Consider the following 26,524-nt stretch of genomic DNA (forward strand, 5'->3'; position numbering starts at 1 on the left):
TAACAACCTTTTATTTATTCATATTCACCCTCAACTTCCTCTTTCCACACACTCTTCCAGACTCAGTCAAAACTGCAGTTTCTCACCTTCCAGGCCCTCTCATCCCTTACAGACTGCATACTCACCCCCTCTTTCCAAGACTCTCACATTTACCTCCTTCACTACTCTATCCATATGTAACTTAAACAACCATGGAAATACCACACGCCCCTACTACAGACCAACCTTCACTTAAAACCATTCACTTTCCTCTCTCCTACTTGTACACATGCCTTACGCCTCTGATAAAAACTTCTCTGCTTCTAGTAGCTTTTCTTCAAAATGTGTTTTCTTAAGACTTCTGCAAGGCATCTCTATCAACCCTATCATATGCTTTCTCCAGGTCCATAAATGCCACGTACAAATTCATCTGTTTCTTCAATTATTTCCCACTCATATTCTTTTAAAAGAAATGCCTGATGCACACATCCTCTACCACATTAGAAACCATAACTTGAATATATTTTGAAGTGTTTTTTTTCACAGTGCTTCATCATTGTCTGATTTTTTGGCATCTGTTTTAATTACTATCATTCCATTCTTTGTTCTGTGGTAAATCAACCATAGTTGTTATTGTTGTCAGAATGCATTAAACTGATCCCTGACGTGTTTGTTCAGAGCAGTCACTTTCTTTTTCATAGAATCTTGTGGTTATATACTTAGATGCCATCGGTTCTGAAATTCTGGTTTACTTACAGGCACAGTTAGCAGAAGTGGGGTGGGTGACGCTGTTGTACGTCTCTTCAGCAACGGTCGTATTTACTGGATTTTGTGTAGTGCAACAACTAGTGTATGTCCTGAGAGGTCAGACTGCTTATGAGTACAACAAAGTAAGTAGATAAGGAATGCTTCCATATTTGCTGAAATAGATAAGCAAATATAGTCCAAGCTTGATTATCCATTTTAATTGAGTACTGGATATTTCCAAATTATCAACAACAACAAATATCAAGTTCACTTTAAAACTACTGCTAATTTTAAAAGAAAAAAAATGGCGTGGAAGCTGCATGGTTAGTGCCATTCTGTTCTTTTATTAACCACTCTCACTTTTATGAGCTGATAGTAATTATCAGTTTGTATTCTGATTTATATTTTTATTCCTGGGCAGCATTTTAACTAAAGAATTGAAAGCTGAAAAAGAGGGTAGTTGTTTGACCCAAGGTTAGGTGTCTGGCAATAGGCAGAGTGTAAGATGGACAAAAGTGATTACTTGAATAGTGTGTGGGAGGGTGGTGATCAAGGGAAAGGTGGCTTGTGCACAGTATCAAATTAGGGAGGAACAGTGTGGCTTCAGGAGAGTAGAGGATGTGTGGACCAGATTTTTACTTTGAAGAATATGTATGAGAAGTACTTGGAAAAAGAGAGCAAAATTATGTGACATTTATGAATCTGAAAAAAAATTGTATGATTGTGTTAAGAAAGTGCTGCAAATACACAGGATGAATGGGCAGTTACCAAATGTTACTTAATGCAGTAGGGATTTTTTCCAGTATGTTAAGGCATGTACACGAGTAGGAAGGGTGATGGTGGGCATACATCAAGGATGTGCAATACCAAATTGGTTACATAATCTGTTTATAGACAGTGCGACGAGGGAACAGGATACAAGGATCTTAGAGGAAGAGGCTATTCATTGGTATGCTGGGGGTTCAGGTGTATGGAAGGTGAATCTTCTACTGTTTGCAGGTGACAGCTGTAGTGATACACTTCGGAGAAACTCCAAAAGCTGCTGGTAGAGTTTAGGAGAGTCTGTGAAAAGAGAAAGTTGAGAGTGTCAACAAAATTAAGGTAATAAGTTGAAGTAGAGGGATGAGAGAGGATGATTTATGTAGAAGTGTGAATTGGGAGGACCTGGAGGAAGCGGGTTGCTTTAAGTACCTGGAAATGGATGTTTGAGTGTGTGTGATTAGGTTGGAGCTGGAGGAAATGGAATGCCTTATGTACTTGCAAGTGGATGTGGCAGGGAATGGGAAAAAAAAGTGAGTCATAGGGTAGGGGAGGGGGCTAAGTTCCATGGTGCATTGAGAAATGTATAGGAATAAAGAGTATTGTCTGTAAGGACAAAGTCAGATTTTGTTGAAAGTATGGCTTCATCATTGTTGTATGGATGCAAATCTTGGGTCTTGAACACAGAAGAAAGAAAGGGGACATGTTATGATGAATGCCTGAGGAGAATACATGCTGTGAGGTGACAGAAAGCACAATTTGATTGAGAGAACTGGCCAGGGTTGGCTGAGATAGTTTGCATATATGGAAACAATGAGCTAAGAAAGACTGCTTGAGAGGCTCTACATTTCAGAAGTGGAGGGATGAAATGGGAGGGGGAAGCAATGAAGGGGATAGAAAGTTGATAAGAATGAGGTTTTTGATGTATTAGGGCCTGGACATTCCGAAAGTTGAGAGACCTGCATGAAATAGAAGGAATTGGATCATTGTGATACATGAGGGGCAATATGCTGTCACTGGACTTAGCAGGCATATTAAAAGGCCAGGGTAAATCATATAATAGTCTCTAGGGTGTAACTTTAGATGGTAGGCTTTGGTTTCATTATATTTTTTTCCTGATACTGCCTCCCTAAGTTGGGAGAAACAGTAGGATGTAAAAGAAACTCATCATTATCCCTCCCTATCCTCAGAGATGTGATTATTATTAATTGGTGGGGATGGAGATGAAAGTCTATTATCCTCATATTTTCAACAAGAGTAGGCAGCTGGAAATCCTCCCTTCCACTATTGTCATTTTCTAAATTTAAGAACAATAGAAGAAACCAAGTAAGGATTTTTCCATGGATGCTCAATTTTATTTTCCTAAAATTATTTTTTTCTAATGTGGGAAAGGCAGACAGGTATTACAAAAGCAAAACTGCAATTACTGTTGTTTTTACAGACAGCTGCATGATTGATTTGTTCCTGGTAAGGAGTATGGTTGGTAGTATGTATGATGTGGAGTCTAACTTGAAGGTAGGAGGGAGTTTGTTAGATCATATGACAGTAATTTGTAGGATGAAACTATTTGTCAATCATTCCCACTTTGGTCAAGATGCTTTTGAGTGAGTTAAGTCTGTGGCATCTCATTTTTGCAAAATATTTTTGTCTTCAACACAGGTCCTCAGTGGCTTTTAAGGAAATAGTTAAACTAGGTCTTTGCCATCTTTTATGATATATTCTTCTATTGGAGGGAGATATATTGCTTTAGCTTTGTTCTCTTCTTCCTCTTTTTCTTCCTAACAAGCACCTTCTTGTTCCTGTTTATTTAATGAAGATGCATTTGACCTGAACACATTGTAAAAGGTGTTGATGTGAAGGGTATATTGAAGCTGAGGATGTAATGACAATGGCCTTTGACCAGACCCATAAGCATGCAGTGAAGATATGTTTGTAATGAAGGGGAAGGTGTAGGGAAGATTAGTTAGGATAGTCTTTGACCTGACCTGTAATGGAGCACAGAGATAAGATTGTAGTGAAGATGAGGTTGTAGAGAAAGAGGCTCTCATCTGACCCTTATGGGTCAGGTTGGAGGCTAGTGATATCAAAAACATACCAAATATAAAGGTGTAGTGAAGATGGCCTTTGCCTAGACCTGTTACAAAGGGTAAAATGAAGATAAGGATCTAAAAAAGATAGCCTTTGACGTGATCCATGAAGTAAGTTCAAGATCATTAAGGGTATTCTGAAGATGAGTTTAGTTGTGTCTTTCTTTGTAGTGAACTTAGTGGTGAGTGAAAGAGCAGAGGGAAAATACTGCATTCATTCACAAATTTTGACATTTCTGGTCTCTGACTCTTTACTTGAGGTTGACTAAGATGCCTTTTTATTCTAAGTTTATGAAGTTTTAGGGTAAGAGGTTGCTTTATTTATATACTATGGGAGTTTTGCATTAATCTTTTGTTGGAAGATATTATATCAAGTTCTTATTAGGGCTGGATATTGAGAATAAGGTCAGTAAGGTAAATTTTTTAAGGAAGAGAAAAAGAAAACATACACTTTTGTAAAGAAGTGATCATTGATTATGCTGTATAGATCGTGTAAAGAATTTATAATCCTCATGACTGTATATATTAGAATTCTATGGAATTTAGAAATGAGGGCCCACAGATAACGGTCTGAATATGTCATAACCTTGACAGAGTATACCTGGTGCAGGTTCTAGGTGTTATTTGTCTGTGATATAGAAATATATAATATATAAATAATTTGATAAACTGAACTGAAATAGTTGCTTAGGACTTTACAAAAACCATTCTTCCTTAAACTTTTCAAAAATGGCCAACAAATATTAACACCTTCATGAGTACATTGTTGAAACCCATTTGTACTCAAGCTTATAAAGTTTACTAATCTAGTTTCATGTATTGATTCATGATTAGCAGTGGCTCTATTAGATCCACTGTTATTGTAAAATGTTCATAGCTTTTCAAGCTATCCCATGATATGATATTTAGTTGTTACCAACACCATATAAATACTCAAGTGATGTACTAACACTTCCTTATCTAATTTCTGTAATATTCTCATGTTCTGCATTAAGTTCAGTAGCTTTCCTTTTGTAACACTACACTCAGAACTATCACTCATACTCCTTTAGGATGCCATTATAAGGAAGGAATTCACTGAAATGTAACACAAAATGCTGAGGAAAGCATGGAGCTTAACTATCATGCATTCAGATAGCAAGAACAATAGTATATGCTTTAACAGTAAATGATAAACATAGCTGCTAACTCCAGAAACTCATGATCCAGTTTGGTGGTAATTTTAAATGTGCTGGGCTACTGATTTTGGGAGTTTTTTGGTTTCAGAAGGTCAGCTTTTTGAAATTTGACTCACACCTTAGTTTTCTTCTGCAGCTAATAGTGGAAGTTCATTACTTAGCTGAAAGCTCTTTTGAGTGGAGCTTTAAAGCTGTTGTTAGAGACAGATTTTATGTTTGGTCAGGGTTTGCATCATGACAGTATTTTCCACTCATAGAAAATGCTTTGACTGAAATGATTTTGTTCATTCAAAGACTAGTTCATTATTCAAAGATAAGAATTCACCATTGATTAGATGAACATTGAAGGTTCTCCAACTTGAAGTTTTATAGCAGAGTGCATAATAGGGAAATACTCAAAACTTACAACTTATTGCTTAGTTTGAGATAATCAGTTTCAGAATTAAAAAGAATTTTGCTGATAAGTAAATTCGTGGCTGGGCTGGGATATCAGTAAGGCAACAGTATCCTCAACAGACCTTAACTTGGACATGTTTATCTTTATTTTGGTACCTTCAGATATTCTTATTAGGTAGATCCTCCTCCTATGCAGGCCATTTTGATAAAGACAACATAGAGTAGGCAAATGCAGGAATTTGCTTGGAAAATCAGCATTGAGATTGTGAAAAGTATGTTTTTAAGGTAATCTTCATTTGCCCTTAGCTGTCATCCAGCCCATTTTCCCCATATAATAGTTAAACCACCTCTAATAACCTCTGTGATAAAACACTGGCAAATGGCCTTGTCTAGACAGTGAAAAATTTTTCATTAATGTGATCATTGGAAGTGGGCAATATTACGTTTATAGATCTTTTAGGTAACAATGATGAATTAAGAATGTGTGAAATTGTGGTGCATTGGATTTACCCTTTAATGTATTATCATCTTTAAGTAATCTATTCATCTACACAAAGAATGAGGTGTTTGCTTGATTCTTTGTGTGTTTAGTGTTGTGAAATTAAAGTTCAATGTATGATTTTACTTAGCAAGGTGAATTCAGAAGGAGCAGGTACCAAATCTGAATTTTTTCATCCATATGATGTCCAGAAATGTGCTTCTGATATCTTTATATTACAGGGTCTGCTTATGGTACATCGATCAGCATTCCACAACTTTTTACATGTATTTGGCCGCTATTGGATTCTTCACATTCTCATCCCTTTTCCAAGGCGGCGCACAATCACTGACCCCCGAAGCTTTCTTAAAATTGTTTGAGGGTGTGCAGAAATGTATGTAGCTTGTTAATGACTGTTTTGATTGCACTTGATTGTTCTGTGAGCACAGTATTACTAAATATTCATAAAACCTAAGTATTGAAGTATATGGAGTTAACCATTGCTCTGATACTGTTGGATGAGGAGTGATGTAAAAGATTCCGAGCAGTATTTTGTAAAAAAAAAAAAAAAAAAGTCCTAAGCAGGTAAGGAAAAATGTATAAATTTTCTTCTTTTATTTATAGTTTATGCCTGGATTGATATTTATCCTCTCAAACACTCGTGCTGACATTTTGTGGAAATTAGCATAGTGCTTGAGATTACCTTCCATCCATAATGATCTTCCACATAATCTTCGGCAGCTGGCATCAGTTGAAAATTGATATCTTCACCTTACTTTAAATTTATTGATATCATATTTCATGCTGTAAGTCATGGATGTAAGTTTTGTAAATGGTTTTATTGCAAAATTTGCTACACAAACTATGTTGATTATGAGTATATATATGCATCATTAAGCTTTAATGTGCCACTATTAGAAAATATACAAACATCTATTTTTGTTTTCACATACAGATACTTTGTAGATCAATATAATACATATCATAACACTCGTCAAGAACTTTAAAGTTCATTTTCAAAGCTTATTTTGATATTACTGGTTAGCTGGAATTTGACAAAAGAAATTCAGTAATATGGGAAGAAAATGCAAAACAACAGTCAGCCCCTTTCACATGGATAAAATTTTGTTATAGGCCCTGTAGTGTCCTAGCGTCTTATTTTGAAAGAAGATTCTCATCACCCAAACATCATCAGAATTTTTATTTGCTTTGGAGTACCTCTTACTTTTCATTGATTGCAGAGTGCTAAGATACCTAGATAACACCAAACTTGTATAAAAGGAAAATGGTTAACTCAGAATTACACTGTATTTGCTAAAACATATTCCTCATGATCACTGTAATTAGCCCAGGATCCCTTAATATTGGAATGCCTGTACTAATGTGATTTTCCTAGAATGCTTTAAAGAACCCATAAAGGCCCCTGAATACCACCAAAATTCTGTTAGGATGCTCATTTTGTGTCATGTTTCAAAGGTATATGGTTGAACTTTAGTAAGCAATTCCTTAGATATATGATATCACGTACTTTGATTGAGTTTTTTCCCATGAAGAAAGTCATCTTTTACCACTGGCTGGGAAAACCTTGTTTCATCTTCTGCATTGTTTTCACCTCATGACTGTCACTTTTGGTCTTTGTAGATATTGAATCTGTATTGCTTTTTTCTTAAGATATGAGTAGTAAGTATTGATCTATTTTTGGGACATTATCGACTAGCTAGGCTAGTCAGGCATTCACAAGTTGATTATATTGTTACAATGGACTTCCATGATTTGCTTGTTATACACTATTCTTTTAAGTTTTGCTTTGTAATTTTCGTGTTACATGTTCAAGTTTCATGGATTTTAGATAGACACAAATCAAGGGTTTTCATTTTGGCAACATCTAAAGACTTACCTTGTGGTTTACTGTTTGACTTAGCTAGTCATAAATGTATTATATATTGTGTTGTAGCTGAGGCACCTTGAGTATGGACCTTTGAACTGATGGTCCTACCTGAGGCATGCATGTGTTTGTCTTGTCCTTACAAAGTATTGGTGTCAATCAGAATCCTGAAATGTTGGGACATTAGTTCACCCAGTTCAAACACATAGTTCCTGCTACAGCTACCATTTTTTGATGTGTCTGTGTGACATATATTTCTGTGGAAATCATCCCATAATGCTTCATCATTGATAATGGGTGGTGGAGACTGACTCTGAGTTCTAAGGTGTACCAGTGATACAGGAGGAAAGCAAATTGGAGGGTCCAATCTAAACTCAACGGTAAATCGACTTAACAGTATACTGAAGACTTGAATGAAACAAAACCGTAACTTTTGTTTTGAAAAGGCTCCGATGGATCATGGACAAATAGCTTTGGAAGTTGCATGAGGCTCCAAAAGGAACTTAATTATCTGTTCTCAATTTAAAAATAGCTTGAGCTCAAGTTGTGTCTCTGGCTGAAACAGAACATTTCCTTTTGGCTTGACTGCAGTAAAACTTTGGTTAATAATTTTTGAAACCTATTCAGAAATTTGTTGTTTTATATTTAAGGTCCATAGTATTCTAATTCTCTTTGGGACTCAAACAAACCAGCTGTTTATTACATCATCCCTTTCTTTTCCTTTATCCTATGTAAAACACCATATTTTGAGACCTAAAAGTAATGGACCAGAGGCACAGACTACAGTGGATTATTAGTGATGCCGGTTGGTGGCTAGGAGGTGTCATCATCACCTCTGCACCAATGACATTATCCTCCTCTGGGGAATGGTTATATGATTGTTGGGTTTCTGTGAACAAGCATAAGCTGATGTCATAAATATCTAGATAGTCAGTGGTGGTGAAATCCTGGTAGATACACTCTATTTAGTGGGCAAAACTGCTTGGACCCTCATGTGATTAAATGCATTTTTTGCTGTTTATAGGTGGTCTGCCTCCATTATAGGAATGGTTTTTCACTCTTTAGAACTTGCATTTGATACTCGGGAGTAGGTAAGTGTTTTGTAACTGATTTGCATTTGATACTCGGGAGTAGGAAAGTAGTTTGTAAGATTTCTTTTTTTTTATTTAGATTACACTATATATCAAGCTATATCAGCTTAATGTTTAGTTGACTAATAAGTAGAATTTAAGTTGGAAAAAATATGTCTAATCAGTATTTTTCAGTGAATTTAAGATTTACAGGCAAAATAACTGTTCTGACAGGTGGCTATCAGTAAAGTGGCAGCCCCCATATGGAATATAAATGAATAACCAACAATTCATGCTGCATTACATTTAAGTAAATATTCTGCTATCACATGATACATTAAAGTTTTGTAGAGTAAATAAGCTAATTGTTGATGAGACTATCAAAAGCATAAAGCTTTCCTGGCATCAGTACATGCAACAATATTGATTTCAGATCAGTTTGTACAAAGGAATTGCATCTAAATGTCATGTTAAGACTGGTTACATTGCATTACATAAAACTTTACAGATTGAATTGAATACATGGTAATGTTACTTATACTAAAAACAATATTCATTTAACATTAAGGTTATATATATGCTTGAGAGACAAGTGAGTTATAAGGATTCAAACTCAAGCAATATTATGATATTGCAGTAAGACAAAATTTTGAAGTTATTGTTATTGTGACTGTGTACTTAAGTGTAAAACACAAGTGAGTTATAAGGAATGAGAATCTAGTTCTAAACTTAACACAATCAATATGATTGAATGTAAAATATATGGGTTATAAGGTATAGGAGTTAAACCGAATGATTTTACAATTTCTTAAAGAGGTATTGTTTGCTAAAGGTTATCCATACATCTTTGAGAAATCTTGAAGGAAGGACTACTTTATAGATTTTGGTGTTATTTTGATGCATTTTATGGAACACAGTGGAATTCTGGAGGAGCTCCTGGTATTCCAAGGCATTTTGGTATTAAGGGACCCACATAAACCTTGGCTAAGTTTTGACAGGGTTATTCATCAGGTAAAACTGGCAAAAAAATGTATTTTCTTAATTTCTTGATTTTCTTTAGATATCTCATAGAAATGATATGTTGTCAAATGAGTCAATTTTTTGATAATGCATATTCATGTAGTGTCAGTAGAGATACAAATATGGAACTGCTTCCATTACATAACATATCTTCGTATCTTAAAGAGTTAAGAAGTTGAGCAAGGTAGGAATGATAGAAAAAAAAGCATACAGCATGAAAACCATTATCCTAAAGTAATGTATATGTAGAGGTCAAAGATTAAAGACTGTTGATACATGTAGTACTTATAATTCTTCTCTGATTTCAAAAATCTTGCCTTGCCCAACACCATGTGGGAGCTGGATGTGTAGTCTGAGTATCAAATAGGTGCTTTAGTGTAAGTTATCACTTTACAGTGCAGGGATCTTATTATAGTTTGTCCTTATTAACTAAAACTGTTCTTTATGCATTATTATCTTCTATCTTTCATTAGTAGGATTTGTAGAAAATTCATATACATAAGTGTTGCTGGAATCTTCCTGCTTGTAGTTATACTGCGAGTGGGAAGTCAGCCTCAGCTAGGCTGTATCATAGTCATTGGATGGAAAGAGGTACAATCTTATGAGGAGCTTCACACTCAAAAGCACAGCCTTGAAGCTGCAGAAGCCCAATTAAAGGTCCTTGGACTGTATAACAGAAATAATTAAACTGGATACATATACCATGTGAACACAACAAAATTACCATAGTAACCTACACTACAGCTTCCCCTCATCAGGCACATATGTGATTTACACTGAAATGACAATGTTATGAAGCAGTGCAGCTGTAGTTTGGAGTAAGAGTATTTTGTTTTGTTAAGGAAGCTTTTTAAATGTGACAGATTCTTTGCCCAGAGTTTAAAAACAGCACAAGAAGAGATAATTGATATACCACTAATACTTTGTGTGGAAGATCTTTTGAATTTCCATTGCAGTTTGAAACAGCTGTCAGTATTGCAATCAGAATTCATGCCATAAATGGTATGAGAATTTTAGTTGTTCACTAAGTTATTTTGTGCTGTTAGTACAGGCACACCACTGATTTTCCAGCAACTGATGGTTCGGCGCCTCCTTTAGTCTGGACAAAATTACGTGAGGGAACTTGAAATTACCACGGCCACCAGAGTAATTTACTGGGAGGTCACAGATGGTGTTGTGTGTAGGGCGTGCTTATTTACATTCTTTACACTGCACTTGGTGGTGATACCGCAAATCTGTGTGATTCTTAGCTTATTTTGCTTAAATTTAACCATAGCTCTGGCTTCTAAGACATATGAGAGTGTCAGTCGTGGTGTCAAACATAAACACCAGTCCATATCGATCCAAGATCAAGTAGAACTATTGAAAAAAATGGACCGTGGCTTTTCGGTGCATAAGCTGTGTGACATCTACAGTATTGGTTCATCAGTTGTTTATGATATAAATAAGCAAAGGGAGAAAATATTGAAATTCTATGCAGACAGCGATTCCAAGAAGCAAATGATGATTAGAAAAACTATGAAAGATGGTAAGAGTACTGAGAACAATCGAGTGATGATGCAATGGTTTCGACAGCATTGGAGTGATGGAGTGGACTTGTCAGGTAGCATGATAATGGACGAGGCTAAGTTGTACCACACAATGACCATTTGGCAATTACCCTCTTCTCTCCCCCTCCCCCCCTGTAAATATTTTACACTCAGAAAACTTTTTTTTTGCCAACTTAAATTACAACATGAGCGTGACTATAGTGAAGGATGGATTCAAAGATTCAAGAAGCGTCATGGAATTTCCATGAATAAAGTGAGTGGAGAAAAGTGGTCTCCCTACCACAAAGGAGCTGCCAAGTATGTGGACATATTTGCAAAACTTGTAGCTGATGAGTACCTCAGTCCTGAGCAGGTGTATAAAGTATTTCATTTATTTATTCAATTTACATTTAATATTTGTTTAATTTAAATTTCTAGCAGTCCATGGTATACTTAAGACACATGGGAGATGTATAATTAGTGGGTTAGAGGTGTGTTGATGAATTATTATTACGTGGCCATGGTTGGTCCAGCAAAATGGTTAATTCAGCAAGGCTTTGGAACCAAGAGTGCCAAAAAATCGGTGGTGTACCTGTATAATGAGAAATCATTTATGGCTTTAAAGAAATTTTGACAAAACTTCTACTGCAAATGAATTATTCAAAGTAGATTCCTCACAGTTATTTGATTATCTCATTGTTTTAGAGAATGATTCTTATTCCTTTTATTGTAAAATAGATTTTTTCTATATATCCTGTAATTATTAGTATGGTGAAATGCAACTTCACATCAGTTAGTCCAGATTTCTCTATGATTTCAGCACCTATAGCATACATATTATAAGCTTGATAGTTGAGCTGTGTTGATTTGTAATTTTAGCAAAAAAAAAAAAAGGTCTGTTCTGCTAACAGAGAATGACATTTATTCCATTTGTGTTTGGTGTTATGGAGCTTTCATTAATTCAGTAGGGTAAATACCAGATGATTGTATGATGATGATGCTATGCTTTTTTTTTTCTTTTTGTCCTGCAGTTCCTAGAAAAGAAATGTTGCTAGTCATGATGAAGACATTTTGTTTTGGCTTTACATTCCATCCCTTTTCATCACTCATATTCAAAATAACCCATTTTGTTTTGCTGAACCATTACCATTGCAAAATCATAAGTATCATGTGTAAGGATGTATTGACAACTAGATGATGTGTGATCAACATTGTAATTGATATGTACATAATTATATGTTTCCCGAAGTATGACAATGGCAAATTGATGAGAGTATTAGAGTGAAAACTCTTATCATATAAACAGATTTTATACTATAAAAACAGAGGCTAGGTCTCTTTTGTTTTTATTTAGAAAACAATCACTTCTAGTCACGTAGGAGTAAGTTAATGAAATAAAAAAAGAGCAAGTAACTTAGCTTGGAGCATATCATGATTTGTAATACCACTCCTATACTTGTACTTTAGAGATGGAGTTTTACCACTGTTTGGTTTACTGGATCTTTACAGTGAAAATGGAATTTTTCTATCAACAGTCAGAAGAAATGGATCATAGTATAAAGTGTAGGTACAGATACTAGAGACAATTTATATTTTTATCATAAAAGCCACTTTTTGACAAAGCATGAAAGGCAGGCATTGCAACAGTTTCTCTAAGCACACTCTGAAACACATATTGTAATTCACTCAGCACACTTGCACCATGATTATCATAGATGTTTGTGGACATAAATATCCTTGTCCAACTGCACAACAGCATATCATGGAGTTTCATGTACTGCACAAAATTATTGTGACAAAATATTCTTGGGTTAATTGTATACTAATGCTGAACACCCTCTAATGGAAAAAGATGTGTTTAAGATGTTGATTATTGTGTATAAGAGTTGTTTAAAGGTTTATTCCAATACTTATACATTTCCCTTTTTCATTAGAGAATAAACTAGTTCTCAGAGATTTATAATACATTTTGCAAGTCCAGTACAAGAATTACAGATGTTTTTGCATCGTTAACATATGTCAGTGTACATAACAAGATATATTTTTCCAGAAATAGGCGAAGGAGCTAATGCAGCTGAAGAGCATAGTTTTATTTAATTCTTTTCATCAAAGAAATGTATTTAATCCTTTGGATGTGCATTATGCTTTCACAGGCATATCCTATTGATTCAATTTTTCTTTTAGAAAATGAAGGTATTACTGCAATTTCACCATTAAAAGTGAAAGTACTGTTATATTTTTTACTACTTTTCTAACAAAGAACCATGAGGTTTCTATACTTTGCATTTGATTTCCTTTGGAAGCATGTTAGACGATGAAAAATATATTTCTTTTATCTTAAAATTGATACATATAGCAACCCAAGCTTATTTGCCCTGTTCATTTTGTATGTGAAAATTTTCTTTTATAGCTATGAATAGAATATCATAAACTTCTGCAAAACATTTTAATCCAACTTAGAATGCTAGAAACTACAATAAAGAGCAAAACTGAGATGTCCCTTATAATATTGCTATAAAACACAGAATCTGATGCCATTCCTGCTCAGTTTCCTCTGTTGTCATTAGTCTCTTAGTTTTCTTATTTACATTGTCTTAGACAGAATGGGAGAAAACTTCTAACTAGAAATGTCAGAGTTCAAGGGACACCAGTCACGGTTAAAAGAATACCACCTTTCATCTCTCATTAAAACATTGTAAGTCATCAGAACATTTTCTTTCATAGAGCAGAATTATAAACAATATATATTCATAGAACATATTATAATGTTTATAACTTACCAGATCTATGGTGAAAATGCCAAGTATATGTAAACTTTGAAATCTGCCTGCACTGTGACCATATGGGCTACAGTTGACTACTAAGTGTTCATCATACTGTTTACCAAGTGCATCTGGAGATGGAAGGCCTTATTAGGTTATGGCTTTCACTGCTTGATTAAAAAAACAATGGAGGTGGCTGGAGTACAGGGAAAAAATTTTGACAGTGGTACACTACAGTCAACCATTGCATTCAATTGTTTTAAATCTGGAGTTGATCAGAGCCAAGCAGCACATCCAAAGGGTTAAGACCCCAGTTTACCAAGTTTGAGTTGGTTAACTATGTACAGATCTGCAGGGATTTGGAATCAGATTGGAATATTACCTTTAAAAAAATGTTAGTGCTGTGTTGTGCTTATAGCTATATGAGGATATATTGATTATGCTTCTTACAGTCCATATTTGATGTTACTAGGTTTATGTCTGCACTACTGAGAGATGAACCTTGCTCAATTCATATATATTTAGTTTCCATTTATTCATATAACACATGGCTTGACTCCCTCCAAACGTCACAAACTTGTATATCCTGAATTTCTCAGTGAAGCATTGTCAACACTGCTGTGATATTTTTCATATCATTCCTTTAAGTATATTGTATATAAAGTATATTAGTTTAATGAATATAGAATTGTTTGCACAAAAGCTAAAAATTTATTTCCAAACAAAGTATGTGTAAATATTTAGTGAATTTACTTATATTTACAAAAGTCATACACCTGAACCCCACGCACAGTTAGGCTTGCATGTTTATAGTGACATTTCAGAATATTAAGTCTTGTTGTTGGCATTGGTGCTTTTATCTTAATCTTATATCTACACTAATGTTAGCTTTTCACTTACTAAATGTTCCCTGTTAATGAGATGTTTATTAGTGTCAGCACTAAGACCTTTTTAATCCAAGGCTTGCTAAGTATTGGTGATGTTGGTTTGAACATTACATCATTTTGCTTTAGGTTCATTCATACTCCAGTTTATATGAATTTAACCCCTTTACTATTCTGTCATTTCTTAATTTTTTATTCACAGCCACTTCTCCACATGATTATTGAATTAATTTATTATTCAGAAAGCCATTTAATTCTGGGTTAATCCTACTCCAATGAAAATATTTAATCCCTTTGATACCATTTCGTGGTATTAGTGGACTTGCTCAGCTTATTGCAGTACCACAGGCAAGAAGCCACCTTTCACAAGTCTGTATCATTGTCAGCAGATGGAAGAAAAAGAAGAGTACAACAATAGTGAAGACCTTTTTGCTCCAAAGGAGCCTGCCCACCTTACCCTGTTTTTGTGTGCAGTGCATCTTCAGAACCACAGAAGCCCCATAAAAGGTATCTAGGATTACATAGGGATCTCTCTTTCATACATGTTCACCATGCCCAGCCTGAGTGTAGTAGTCACCAGAAACAGGCAAGAGGCTTAGAAGGAAAATCCTTGCATGGCTCCTTCCTGTTCCTCCTTTTGAAAAGTAATAACACAGAATGGGAGGTTTTCCGGCTCTCCACACCTACCCCTTTTATTCATCTACTGCCTCATACAGGAGCTATATCATTATTATTCTTTCTTCCCTGTCCCCAGAGGTATATTACTCTTAGTGATTATAATGATCATGAGAATAGCACCGTTATGTTGTGAATTAGTTGATTCTTACCCTTATGTGTTTCATTCTATAGACAGGCTGGATGCAAAAACTGTCTAGAACAAATTGCTTAGATGTGATTTTGATGCCTATGTAAAGCAGACCTTTCCTTGTAACTCTGTATGTCAGTAAGGACATTCTCTGAAGAAAAAGGGTAAGAAGAATTAGACTAATTGTTTTTAACTAATGGTTCTGAGAGTAATAACATAAATGATGGCATGTGATTATATGGATATGTGAAAATATTGAAGCAACATCTGAAACAGTTCATGTTATGCATTCACAATCCATAAAACAAGTTAATTTATAGATCAGGCTGGGTACCCAGTCTGGATAATGCTGTATATTGTGGGGAGATGGTATCCATAAAACCAGTTCATTTACGGGATCAGGCTGGGTGTATGGATAATACTGTATATTGTGTAGAGATGGTAACTGATAAGCTTTTTCAAGAATTTTACTTGTAGAAGTGGACAGCAGTGTAAAAGATCAAAAGAGTGTATCAGATTGAGCTATTAAGATAATTTGGTCTGTGTATAGTAGAAACTACAAGATGCAGTGGGAGACAGAGAAGGGAGCAAGTATGGAAGAACGTAAGCATATGTATTCAGACCAGAATTTTCTTGATATTAAAGGATCTCTATATTTTGGTAGCTTGTATGTCCCTTGGTATTATTCTTCACAGTTCATGGAGGAAAATCCATACCTTAAGATTCCAATAGCTTGGACTAATTAGGAGTGACCCCTGTTCCAGGTTAATGTAAACTTAAATGAAAAGTTTCACCCTACAGATAATGTAGTATGTCATGTGGAGAACTGAATATATTCCTGTTATATGCTTTACACTTTGCAGACAAAAACAGATACACCGAAAACACACACAAATAAAAAATATAGAGAGAAAAAGGCTAAGGAGGAATATAGTGGAGTCCTGTGTAGTGAATTCGTTGATAGTCATATTTACACCAAACAACAATTGCAACTTTAAAACACAGTTTATGATAAGTATACTTAAGAAATATATCGGAACAGTAGTTGAATTTTACACTGTGGTAAAATGATCAGTGAAATTTGCACTAATAAGCCTACATTACACTGTAATCACTGTTCACTCTCAATATTATTCTAGGACTTTTTGATTGGACTTAAATAAGTTAATTGAGCTAACAGGTTGTATATATGCTCAATCCTCTGATGTTAATGGGAGTAGACTCAACAAGGTAATTAAGTGGGTAGTTCTTGATCTACATTGTGTTCCAAATGAGTGTTACACAGAAGGATACCACCTGATAGATTATGTACCATTAAAGATACTATAGTTAGTTTAGGATGATGCAGTCAGAACTTCCGAAGGATTCTTTAGACACAGAAACCTCGTAATCATGCCAAGGAAGTTTTATGGGTAAATTGCTATTGGGAAGGTGAATAAAATTACAGACTGCAAGATCAATGATTGGCAGAGGATATTTTAGGAAATTTATGGATGCTTAGATCAAATTTTATCTGTGATTATCACAGATAGATATATAACAAAAGAAGAAAGTAATATTCAGCATTCATGGATCTAGAAAAAGCTCATAATAGATGTGAATGGAATGCATTGTGGGAGTTTCTGAAAATTCATGAAGTACTAGTATGAGTACAGTTGTTAGAGGTAACAAAATCATTATGCCAAAACCAAAAAATATGCTCTACAGTGGATAGTACGTGAAGTGAAAATTTTGAGATGGGCATAGGATGGAGACAGGACTGTATGGTTTCTTCTTGGCTTTTCAAAACATGTATAGATAGGACCATGACAAAGATGAAAGCAAGAATAAGAAAAGAAATAAAAAAATTTGTGCTGAATAGAAAGACTGTCATTAGTGACTTACACAAGTAATTGTTGCTAGCAGAGTCAGGAGAATTACACAAGCAATTGTTGCTAGCAGGGTCAGGAGAAATTGTTTAAATTAGTGAATGAGTTTACATTAAGTGTAGAGGGAGGAGGTTTAAGGGTTCTTGCTACTAAAAGCAAGGTGATGGTTTCAGAAAGGAGGAAGAATATAATGGTAGCTTTTAAAGTGCTAAGCAGAGTAGAAAGAAATAATGAGCAAAAGTTCAAGTTTCAGGTGGATGACGAATTGTTGAAGGAGATTTGAGAATTTATGCTTTTAGATTAGATACCGTATAAGCATGACCTAAGAAAAGAAAAAAGTGAGACAAGCCAAGGAAGGAAGGTGACAGAATCCTAGAGGGAGAATTGTGAAAGGGAAAAATGTGACTGTGAATATATAAAAATAGGACTACAGAGCAGACAGTTATAGGAATTGGGATCCCAAAATGAGTTATTTGAGGGAAGCTTGCAGTGATAGCAGATGGGATGAAATTAGTAATGTCTACATTTGTAGGATATGTGGTGTGTTAGAGAGAGAGAGAGAGAGAGAGAGAGAGAGAGAGAGAGAGAGAGAGAGAGAGAGGAAAAAATGAGGTGTAGTGTTGGAAAGTGAATGAATATGGATGTGTTTTGATCATTTGGAGAGGATACATGACGTTAGGTTAGTAAGGAAAATACATACGAGTGGGAAAGAAGGAAATAGAGTGAGGGAAAGAGAACCAACATCAAAGAAAGATAAAAGAAGGGAATGCTTTGGGGAGATGAATTGAGAAGGTGTTTGGGAATGGAGTATGCAAGAGAGGTATGTTTAAATAAGGCACCATTAAGATTCTGCTATGATCCCATTCCCACATCCAACCCCACCCTGAGGGAGTTAATAGGGCAACAAAACATAAAAGATATAGGTCTATAGATAAATACACAAGTCTCATATGATATGAATAATTGGGGAATGATCATGCCTTTTTGATCAATATAATTTGATACTCAGTTGGTTTCCACAGTGATAGAGACAATAAGAAATAGCTACACCCAAGATTAATCAAACGTACAAGTATGTGAATTTTTAAGTGCAAGTATAAATCAAAAATAATAAAATGACTTTGGTAGATTTTTTCACAGTTAATCACCATTTTCTGTGTAGGAGATAGTGCCAGGAATATATGAAGAATGGCCTCATTTGCTAACATATGCACTGTAATTGTCATGTATAATGAGCCTAAACCAGAGTTCCCCTATTCAAAGCCAAGCCCTTTCTGAAATCTGTAAAACAACATCTGTTATCAACATTTGCAGTTGATTATGGTTTATGTAATAAAAAGAATAATATATCAGCCATAAATGCTCATAGCACCAAAAAGGATAAATTAGTTTGCTCTGTCACCTGGAAAATAAAAAAAAGTGCAATTTTTGGCATAAACGTAAATTTTTCTGTTTCGGCTACAACTGAGTAACACTCATTTCATACTCTAATATGTACAGTATTCTACCTATGTATCTATGATATGCATTTTATTGATTTGTGTATCTGTTGTTTTTAACTCTGATTCTGTTTATATGGAGTGGATCACATACAAACATGAAAGCCCCTCAAGTGACTCACTCAGATCTTGTGTGATGGCCTTCATTGGGACGTTTTGCCTGTACCATATCAGTCATTATATAAAAAAAAAATGTGATTTGCTCAGACAAACAAAGTTTGCACTTCTTGATAATTCATGTAGCACAAGTTTATTCATAAATGGAGCTTTATGTCTCCATTTTCCAAACTAATTCTGTAAAGATGCACATGCCATGGAAATGAAATTAAGTTCTTACTTAAACATTTCTTTCTGGAGGCATATGTAAATGTAGATATAAATTCACATTACTTATACCAATACCATCATAACTAATCTCAAAGTTTTTAATCAGTTTTGGCCAAACAGCACACAGATAGAAGATTCAAGTCTGAATATCCATAGTCTGATAACATCCAAATTTTGAATGCCTGTGCATTTAAGATTCCTCTCTAAATTATGCATGACATTCCGGAGTCACTGTTCTGTCTTCCATGTGCTGGAATAACCTATGCCATCGCTTCATCACTGTTTTCTTAAAGTCAGGGCAGTAGTGCTTTGGATTCTCGTGAGCTGTGCCAAAGTATGGTGCATAATCTTTTTGAAATATCACAATCAGTAAGAAAAAAAATCTCCCACAAAAGTGCTAAAGTGAACAAAGAATTAGAAAATAAAATTATTTCAGATACTAATGTCACCTATTTTTAAAGACCATTCAGAACACAAGAACAATATAGAGAGTATGTAAACAAAACTAAATGAGGAACAAGGCCTAATGCCTCACCCACCAATATGTAGGAAGCAAGGGTCTCTAACCAACGCACCAGTTACCAAGGAACACTGCCTCTATCCAGAACCCACATGAGAGGGAGACTTGTACATACAGATAATATTTAAAGGCCACACTAGCCCCTTAGTGAAAGTTACAAGATACTCAGATGTCATTATGGGCCCACTGGAAGGATCATTATTTGTAATCTGAAAAAATCTATAATTTGAGCAATCTTAGAAAATACTCACCAAAAATCTGCTTTTGATCTAGATCATGAAATATAAGCAAGAAGTCTGATGATATTCTAAAGTGTATTCCTCACAGATGAATAATTAATTTGGTGCACTTTCAAAAACATTTAGCATAATTAAGATTTATAGCATAGGGTGGGGGAGGGGGCGAAAATTCTGGGAGCCTTGAAGAATGTGTGGAAGTCGAGAACATTATCTCGGAAAGCAAAAATGGGTATGTTTGAAGGAATAGTGGTTCCAACAATGTTGTATGGTTGCGAGGCGTGGACTATGGATAGAGTTGTGCGCAGGAGGATGGATGTGCTGGAAATGAGATGGTTGAGGACAATGTGTGGTGTGAGGTGGTTTGATCGAGGAAGTAACGTAAGGGTAAGAGAGATGTGTGGAAATAAAAAGAGCGTGGTTGAGAGAGCAGAAGAGGGTGTTTTGAAATGGTTTGGTCACATGGAGTGAATGAGTGAGGAAAGATTGACCAAGAGGATATATGTGTCGGAGGTGGAGGGAATGAGGAGAAGAGGGAGACCAAATTGGAGGTGGAAAGATGGAGTGAAAAAGATTTTGTGTGATCGGGGCCTGAACATGCAGGAGGGTGAAAAGAGGGCAAAGAATAGAGTGAATTGGAGCGATGTGGTATACCGGGGTTGACGTGCTGTCAGTGGATTGAATCAAGGCATGTGTATGGGGGTGGGTTGGGCCATTTCTTTCGTCTGTTTCCTTGCGCTACCTCGCAAACGCGGGAGACAGCGACAAAAAAAAAAAAAAGCACACTAATGTTGGCAGTAATAATGAATACTTCTTTTCCACACTTCGGTGTTTTTCAAATGTTCTTGGTATTCTCATATCAGTTTGTTTTACTATTAGTGCATTTTTTATACGTAATTGAGTTTCCTGCACTGGTGAGGTGGTGCTAGGAGCTGATTAACAGTGTCCTTACTTGCACATCTCCAAAATCTGACTGTCATGAATAAATAACATGCTTAAACAAGAGTGATTTGTAAATATATGCAGTATAAGTTGCAAGGAGGAAATGGGTGAAAGATTTTTTTTTTTTTTTTTTTTTCCAAAGGAAGGAACAGAGAAGGGGGCTGGATGAGGATGTTTCCTCAAAGGCCCAGTCCTCTGTTCTTAACGCTACCTCGCTGACGCGGGAAATGGCGAATAGTATGAAAGAAAGAAATATATAAATACCACAGAATCAAATTGGATTCTTGCTGAAACATTACCTTTTGTTCATCAATGATATTGTTTATCAATACTATATATGGAATGATTCTGATTAAGGAAAAAATTTGGGTACAAACAAAATCAGATTAGTTACAATATGCATACCCATGTAGCTCACATGTCACATCACAGAAATAAGATTCCTAGGATTACGAATTATTTATTCAGCTTTTAACCTTCCATTGTTTACTAGTCGTGGAGTCGTCAAAGTGTGTTGTACAAGTACTATCCTTATAAACTTCAAATAATGTCTCACTCATTTCCATGTTCTGTTTCAAAGGTTTAGACTGTACACATTATCTTGAGTGTTTCACATACATTGGTCTTTGACACTGTGAAGGGGTTAGAATTATAAAATCAATCTTAATTGAAAACTCAAAATGTTTTGCGTAAACAAGCATTTAATGATGTCCTTTAAGATAATGTTATTCTGTCATTGTCCTTTTCTTTTTTTATTATTTGTAAATAAGATTAGAGTATGATTTGCTGCTTCTCTTATGAAATATAGTAATGATACATCACTGTCACTGCCTTCAAGTAAGTGAAGTAATTGAAATGAATAATACTTTAGGTAATGATGAATACTACATTTAACACAATGAAAGAATAATCTAATTTAATTATTTTCTCAAGAGACTGGTAGTTGGGGAAGTGTGGAATAAATTCATTTTTTTGAAATGTATTTTGTTTGAAGGTATGTTTTAAAGCTTCACCCAATTTTTTTGTTGTTGTGCATGTAATCAGACTCTAAAACTGTGCTTTAGATTAATCAGTATATGATTAGCTTATTATCAGCAAAACAAGAGTAAATGATGCATTTATGCACAGTTTATTAAAGTTAACACCAAAGATGTTTTTCCACATTTTCCACAGTGAGTATGGGTACATGGAAGAGTCAAATATTTTGGCTTTACAATTTTTTTTTTGTTAGATTAGAAATGTTTGCTTCTCCTTAACACTGTTATCATTTCCCTTGCCTCTCTCTCTCTCTCTCTCTCTCTCTCTCTCTCTCTCTCTCTCTCTCTCTCTCTCTCTCTCTCTCTCTCTCTCTCTCTCAGCACAAGTTAGTATGCAGTAGAAAGAACAAAGAAACTATTAGCAAGATCTTTAACTCATAAACATTGGGAGTCATCAAATGAGCACAAATTTTCCTAGGCTGTTTCTGAACAACCCACCAATATTTTGACATTTGTATGACTGCTAAGTGTCTCTTGGTTATTAAGGTGCTTATTGCAGAGACCACCACTCTCTGGAAGTAATTTTAAATTGTATTTGTGTAAATGAAATTGAATACTAATGAAAATATATGTACTTATGTGTAGATAGTAACTGAAAGAGTAGTAAGTGTCATTTAATACTTTCTAATACTTACTACTTCCATTGAGGGAATTATGCATGATCTTTGGGATCATCTCACAACCACATAAGTAGTGACAGCTTGCTTCTTTCTACATATCATGGATGTTGACATGTTATTTCTTTTATATATACTGACAAGAGTCTTTACTGAATTTGCAACAAAGGTTCACCCCCTTGCTTTCCTCCACCAACACTTCACCAGCCCCTAACTGCTAGCCCCTCACCAGGAACTCTACACATTGGAATTAGGATTGTAATAAGGCCTTGTAAATTGTTAACCAACTTTTTTGTACATATCCTTTACTTTCATATGTATTCCTTACATCTCATAACAAGAAACTTTCTTCATCTTTTCTGCTGTCATTTAAGGGTTAATTAGCTTGACAAGAGTACCGTTACATATAATGAATTAGGTGAAAATAACAAAATAATAATAGACCAGCTCCAAGAAAACTCAGCACTGGGTCCAAATGAAACTGAGGCTCTTTACCAAAAAGACAGATACCAGTTGCAGAACTTATATCATTATTGAGATAAATCCTGGATAACAAAAATACTTTGTTGTGGTTCATAAATTGAATAAGTACCATCAATAGACAAAGGAGGACCTAAGCTGCTATAGAAATGGTGTAGATGTGAAAGTTTGACATTACCTGTTTTCAAAGTCTTTTAAAGGAGTGCATAAGAAGTACATAATAAAAAGCACCAAACAGAAATAAGGAAGGCCATGATTTGTTCCATGCAAAAATACACAAGCTTAGTCACTGACTCCCTTCCTTATGTATATTAATTTTATACAACCCAGGACCCCTTTATAAGACTGTTGCAGTTTCAAGGCTGCACTGAATACAGGAGCAGAGTCATACTGGGTTCCTTTGAAGATGACCTCTCACTTGTGGTGTAACCACTTGTAGACAGTCTGGTCACACAATCACATGAAAAATGTAGAAAGTTGGGGTTTGAGTTTGAGTGTGTACAAGAGGAGAAAGTTGAGAATAAATGGAATAACAGAAAAGTTATGAAGGGTAGCAGGGGAGAGAGACAGGTTGGTTTGGGTGGGAGTTTGAATAGAAGAAACTTGGAAGAAGTAGTGTGTTAGATACCCGAGAGTGGATATAGCAGGAGATGGAACCATAGGTGCTGAAGTAAACCATACAGTAGGTGAGGAAGCTACAATTCAGGTTGCACTGAGACGTATATAGAAAGGGAGGCCATTGTTTGTGAGGGTAAAGATGGGTAGTTGTCTTTGTAGAAACATGTGGCTTTTTAAAAAAAATTTGGTGTAGCACTTTGTTGCCAGTGAGCTGAAATATCAGTAGAAGAGCTAAACTTTCTCAAACAATGGCACCCTAGGAAAACCTTTACTCCATGGCATTCAACTAATTAGAAAGCTATTGACCTCACATTCTCCAACATCCAGTATGAATGCATATAGTAATAACTGGTATCCATATGACTGTATCTGGCATGTTTCAGGCCACTTTCAGAGCCTCTTGAAAATGAAAGACAGCATGCTTTTATGGAAAGGAGGTCATGTGTAACCAACTCTTCGAGTTTTACGAAACCATGAGCTCAGTCCACAACAAAAGGGAGAGCTGGGTAGATTGTCTGTATCTGGACTGCCAGAAGGATTTGACACTGATTAAGATGATGGATCACTAAGCAGGAATAAGATGGAAACTCCTACAATGGACAGAAAATTACTTTTGTGGGAGGGAACAAAGGATGCAAGTTAGAGAAGCCAATTCCAGATGAGTTGAGGTGACCAGCAGAGGGCCACAGGGTTCATTTCTGGGACCATTACTCTTCTCTATATCAAGTGGCTTGCTTGAAGGTATGAAATCATATGCAAATATGTTTGCAGATGATGCAAAGGTCATGAAGGAAGTAAAAAGCAAGGAGGATTGCATCAGTTTACAAGGGAACCAAAACAGACTCCAAAGTTGGTCTGAAAAACAGTTGATGAAATTCAACCTGAACAAATGTAAAATGATGAGGATGGGGCAAAGTAAAAGATAGCCTCAATATGATTATCACATAGCAGGAAATAAACTTCAGAAGTCTGTAAAAGAAGAGGACTTAGAGTTGACATCATCCCTAACATGTCACCAGAGTTCCATAATAGGAGAATAGTTAAGAAGACAAATTGTCTGCAGGTAAATATCAGAATAACTTTCAAGTATATGGATAATGAAATATTTAGCAAGCTATTCATATGAGATATAAGGCCAAAACTACAATATATTTCTCATGTTTGGTCACCACACCTAAAGAATCACAAAGAGCTCACAGAGAAGGTTCAGTGGAAAGCAACAAAGATGATACCAAAATTAAGGGAGCTAAGCTACAGGGAAAGACTAAAGGCTTTAAATTTACCCACATTGGAGGAGAGAAGACTAAGGTGTGACCTGATCACAACCTTCAAGTTTTTAAGAGATTAATGATGTGGACAGTCGATAGTTTTTTGAGAGATGTAGGGATAGAGCAACCAAGGAACATAACATGGATTCAAGCAAGAAACTTTTTGATAGGGATGTGATGAAATACTTTTATAAGAATGGTGGATGAATGGAACAGATTGACTGAGGACATGGTTAATGGAGACAGCATGCATAGATTTAAGATGTTGTATGACAAAGTGCTCAAGAGATAGGGCCCCCACAAGTGTAAAATTCCCTCCCCATTCAGTACAAATAGGTAATTAGATACCTGTTTAGTGATGTTATGTGCAGTTTCTCCTATTAAGCTTCAGCTGCTCCCTACCATCTCAGGACTCACACTCATTACTTGTGCTGACTTTATCTTTGGATATTCTCTATTTTCTACAGCTATTGCATTTAGTTCCAGCAAAATTAGTGGACATTCTTTCTTCTAGGATAGGGGTGAACACAGCAGATTTCATTAGGTCTTCAATAAAAAGCAAAACTTTGTAAGTGACTAGAGAATGGTGAGAAGCATACTGATTTAATGAGAAAATATAGTGTTGGTTCATGAGAAGTTCATAACATTAAGGCTCAACATGAACAGTTATTCAAGGATTAGCTGAATCAGAAGCTGTTATGAAATGAAAGATTCTTTCAAGACTATATTAGAGTAGCTGGACACCATACTGTATGAATGATTTAGGTTGGAATGATCTAAAGATGCACCAGTTTCAGATCCAGTGCTGATTGAAAAGGCTAAAGATTATTATGATGAAATAAATTTGATTGATCATTGCATTATCTGATGGAACTGCTTCACTGGGCTGTGTTTCTTAATCTATGCTTCTGTGATTTATCACAACTAAGTTAGTTGACAAAATCAAAGATGGCCTAGATTAGCTGATTTAACCAAAGCTATCTTTCTTGACCTAACCGAGTAAATGCTATGCTTCCCTGTATTTGACTACCATTTTGCCAGTATCTTTACTTTAGTTCTTCCCTATACTCATTACTTTTCATGTCTTTCTATTTCTGCTTTACCCCTGTGTGCTTACCAAGGGAACCCCTAGTCCTTGTAAGTCATTATTTACAATGCTGTCAGTTGTCATCTTTATTCACATGATAACCATACCAATAAGTATGGTATTTGAAACTAAGTAAGAATAGTACATACCTACACAGCTTTCCATGGTTTACCCCAGACGCTTCACATGCCTTGATTCAATCCACTGACAGCACGTCAACCCCTGTATACCACATCGCTCCAATTCACTCTATTCCTTGCCCTCCTTTCACCCTCCTGCATGTTCAGGCCCCGATCACACAAAATCCTTTTCACTCCATCTTTCCACCTCCAATTTGGTCTCCCTCTTCTCCTCGTTCCCTCCACCTCCGACACATATATCCTCTTGGTCAATCTTTCCTCACTCATTCTCTCCATGTGCCCAAACCATTTCAAAACACCCTCTTC

The 26,524-nt window shown here is 35.6% G+C and overlaps 1 protein-coding gene across 2 annotated transcripts in view; it reads left to right on the plus strand.

Moving 5' to 3' along the window:
- The window catches only part of LOC139748597 (palmitoyltransferase ZDHHC22-like), a 53,801-nt gene extending 30,718 nt beyond the window's left edge, over window positions 1–23,083 (plus strand). For both annotated transcript variants that reach the window (XM_071661710.1, XM_071661720.1), the window contains exons 6-7: window positions 738–869; window positions 5,867–23,083. In XM_071661710.1, coding sequence (XP_071517811.1) covers window positions 738–869; window positions 5,867–6,004 — 270 coding nt within the window. In that variant the 3' untranslated portion in view covers window positions 6,005–23,083. The remainder of the gene's footprint in view (window positions 1–737; window positions 870–5,866) is intronic.
- The last annotated feature ends 3,441 nt before the right edge of the window (window positions 23,084–26,524 follow it).

This window comes from Panulirus ornatus, chromosome 1 (assembly GCF_036320965.1).
Source record: "Panulirus ornatus isolate Po-2019 chromosome 1, ASM3632096v1, whole genome shotgun sequence".
Classification (NCBI taxonomy): domain Eukaryota; kingdom Metazoa; phylum Arthropoda; class Malacostraca; order Decapoda; family Palinuridae; genus Panulirus; species Panulirus ornatus.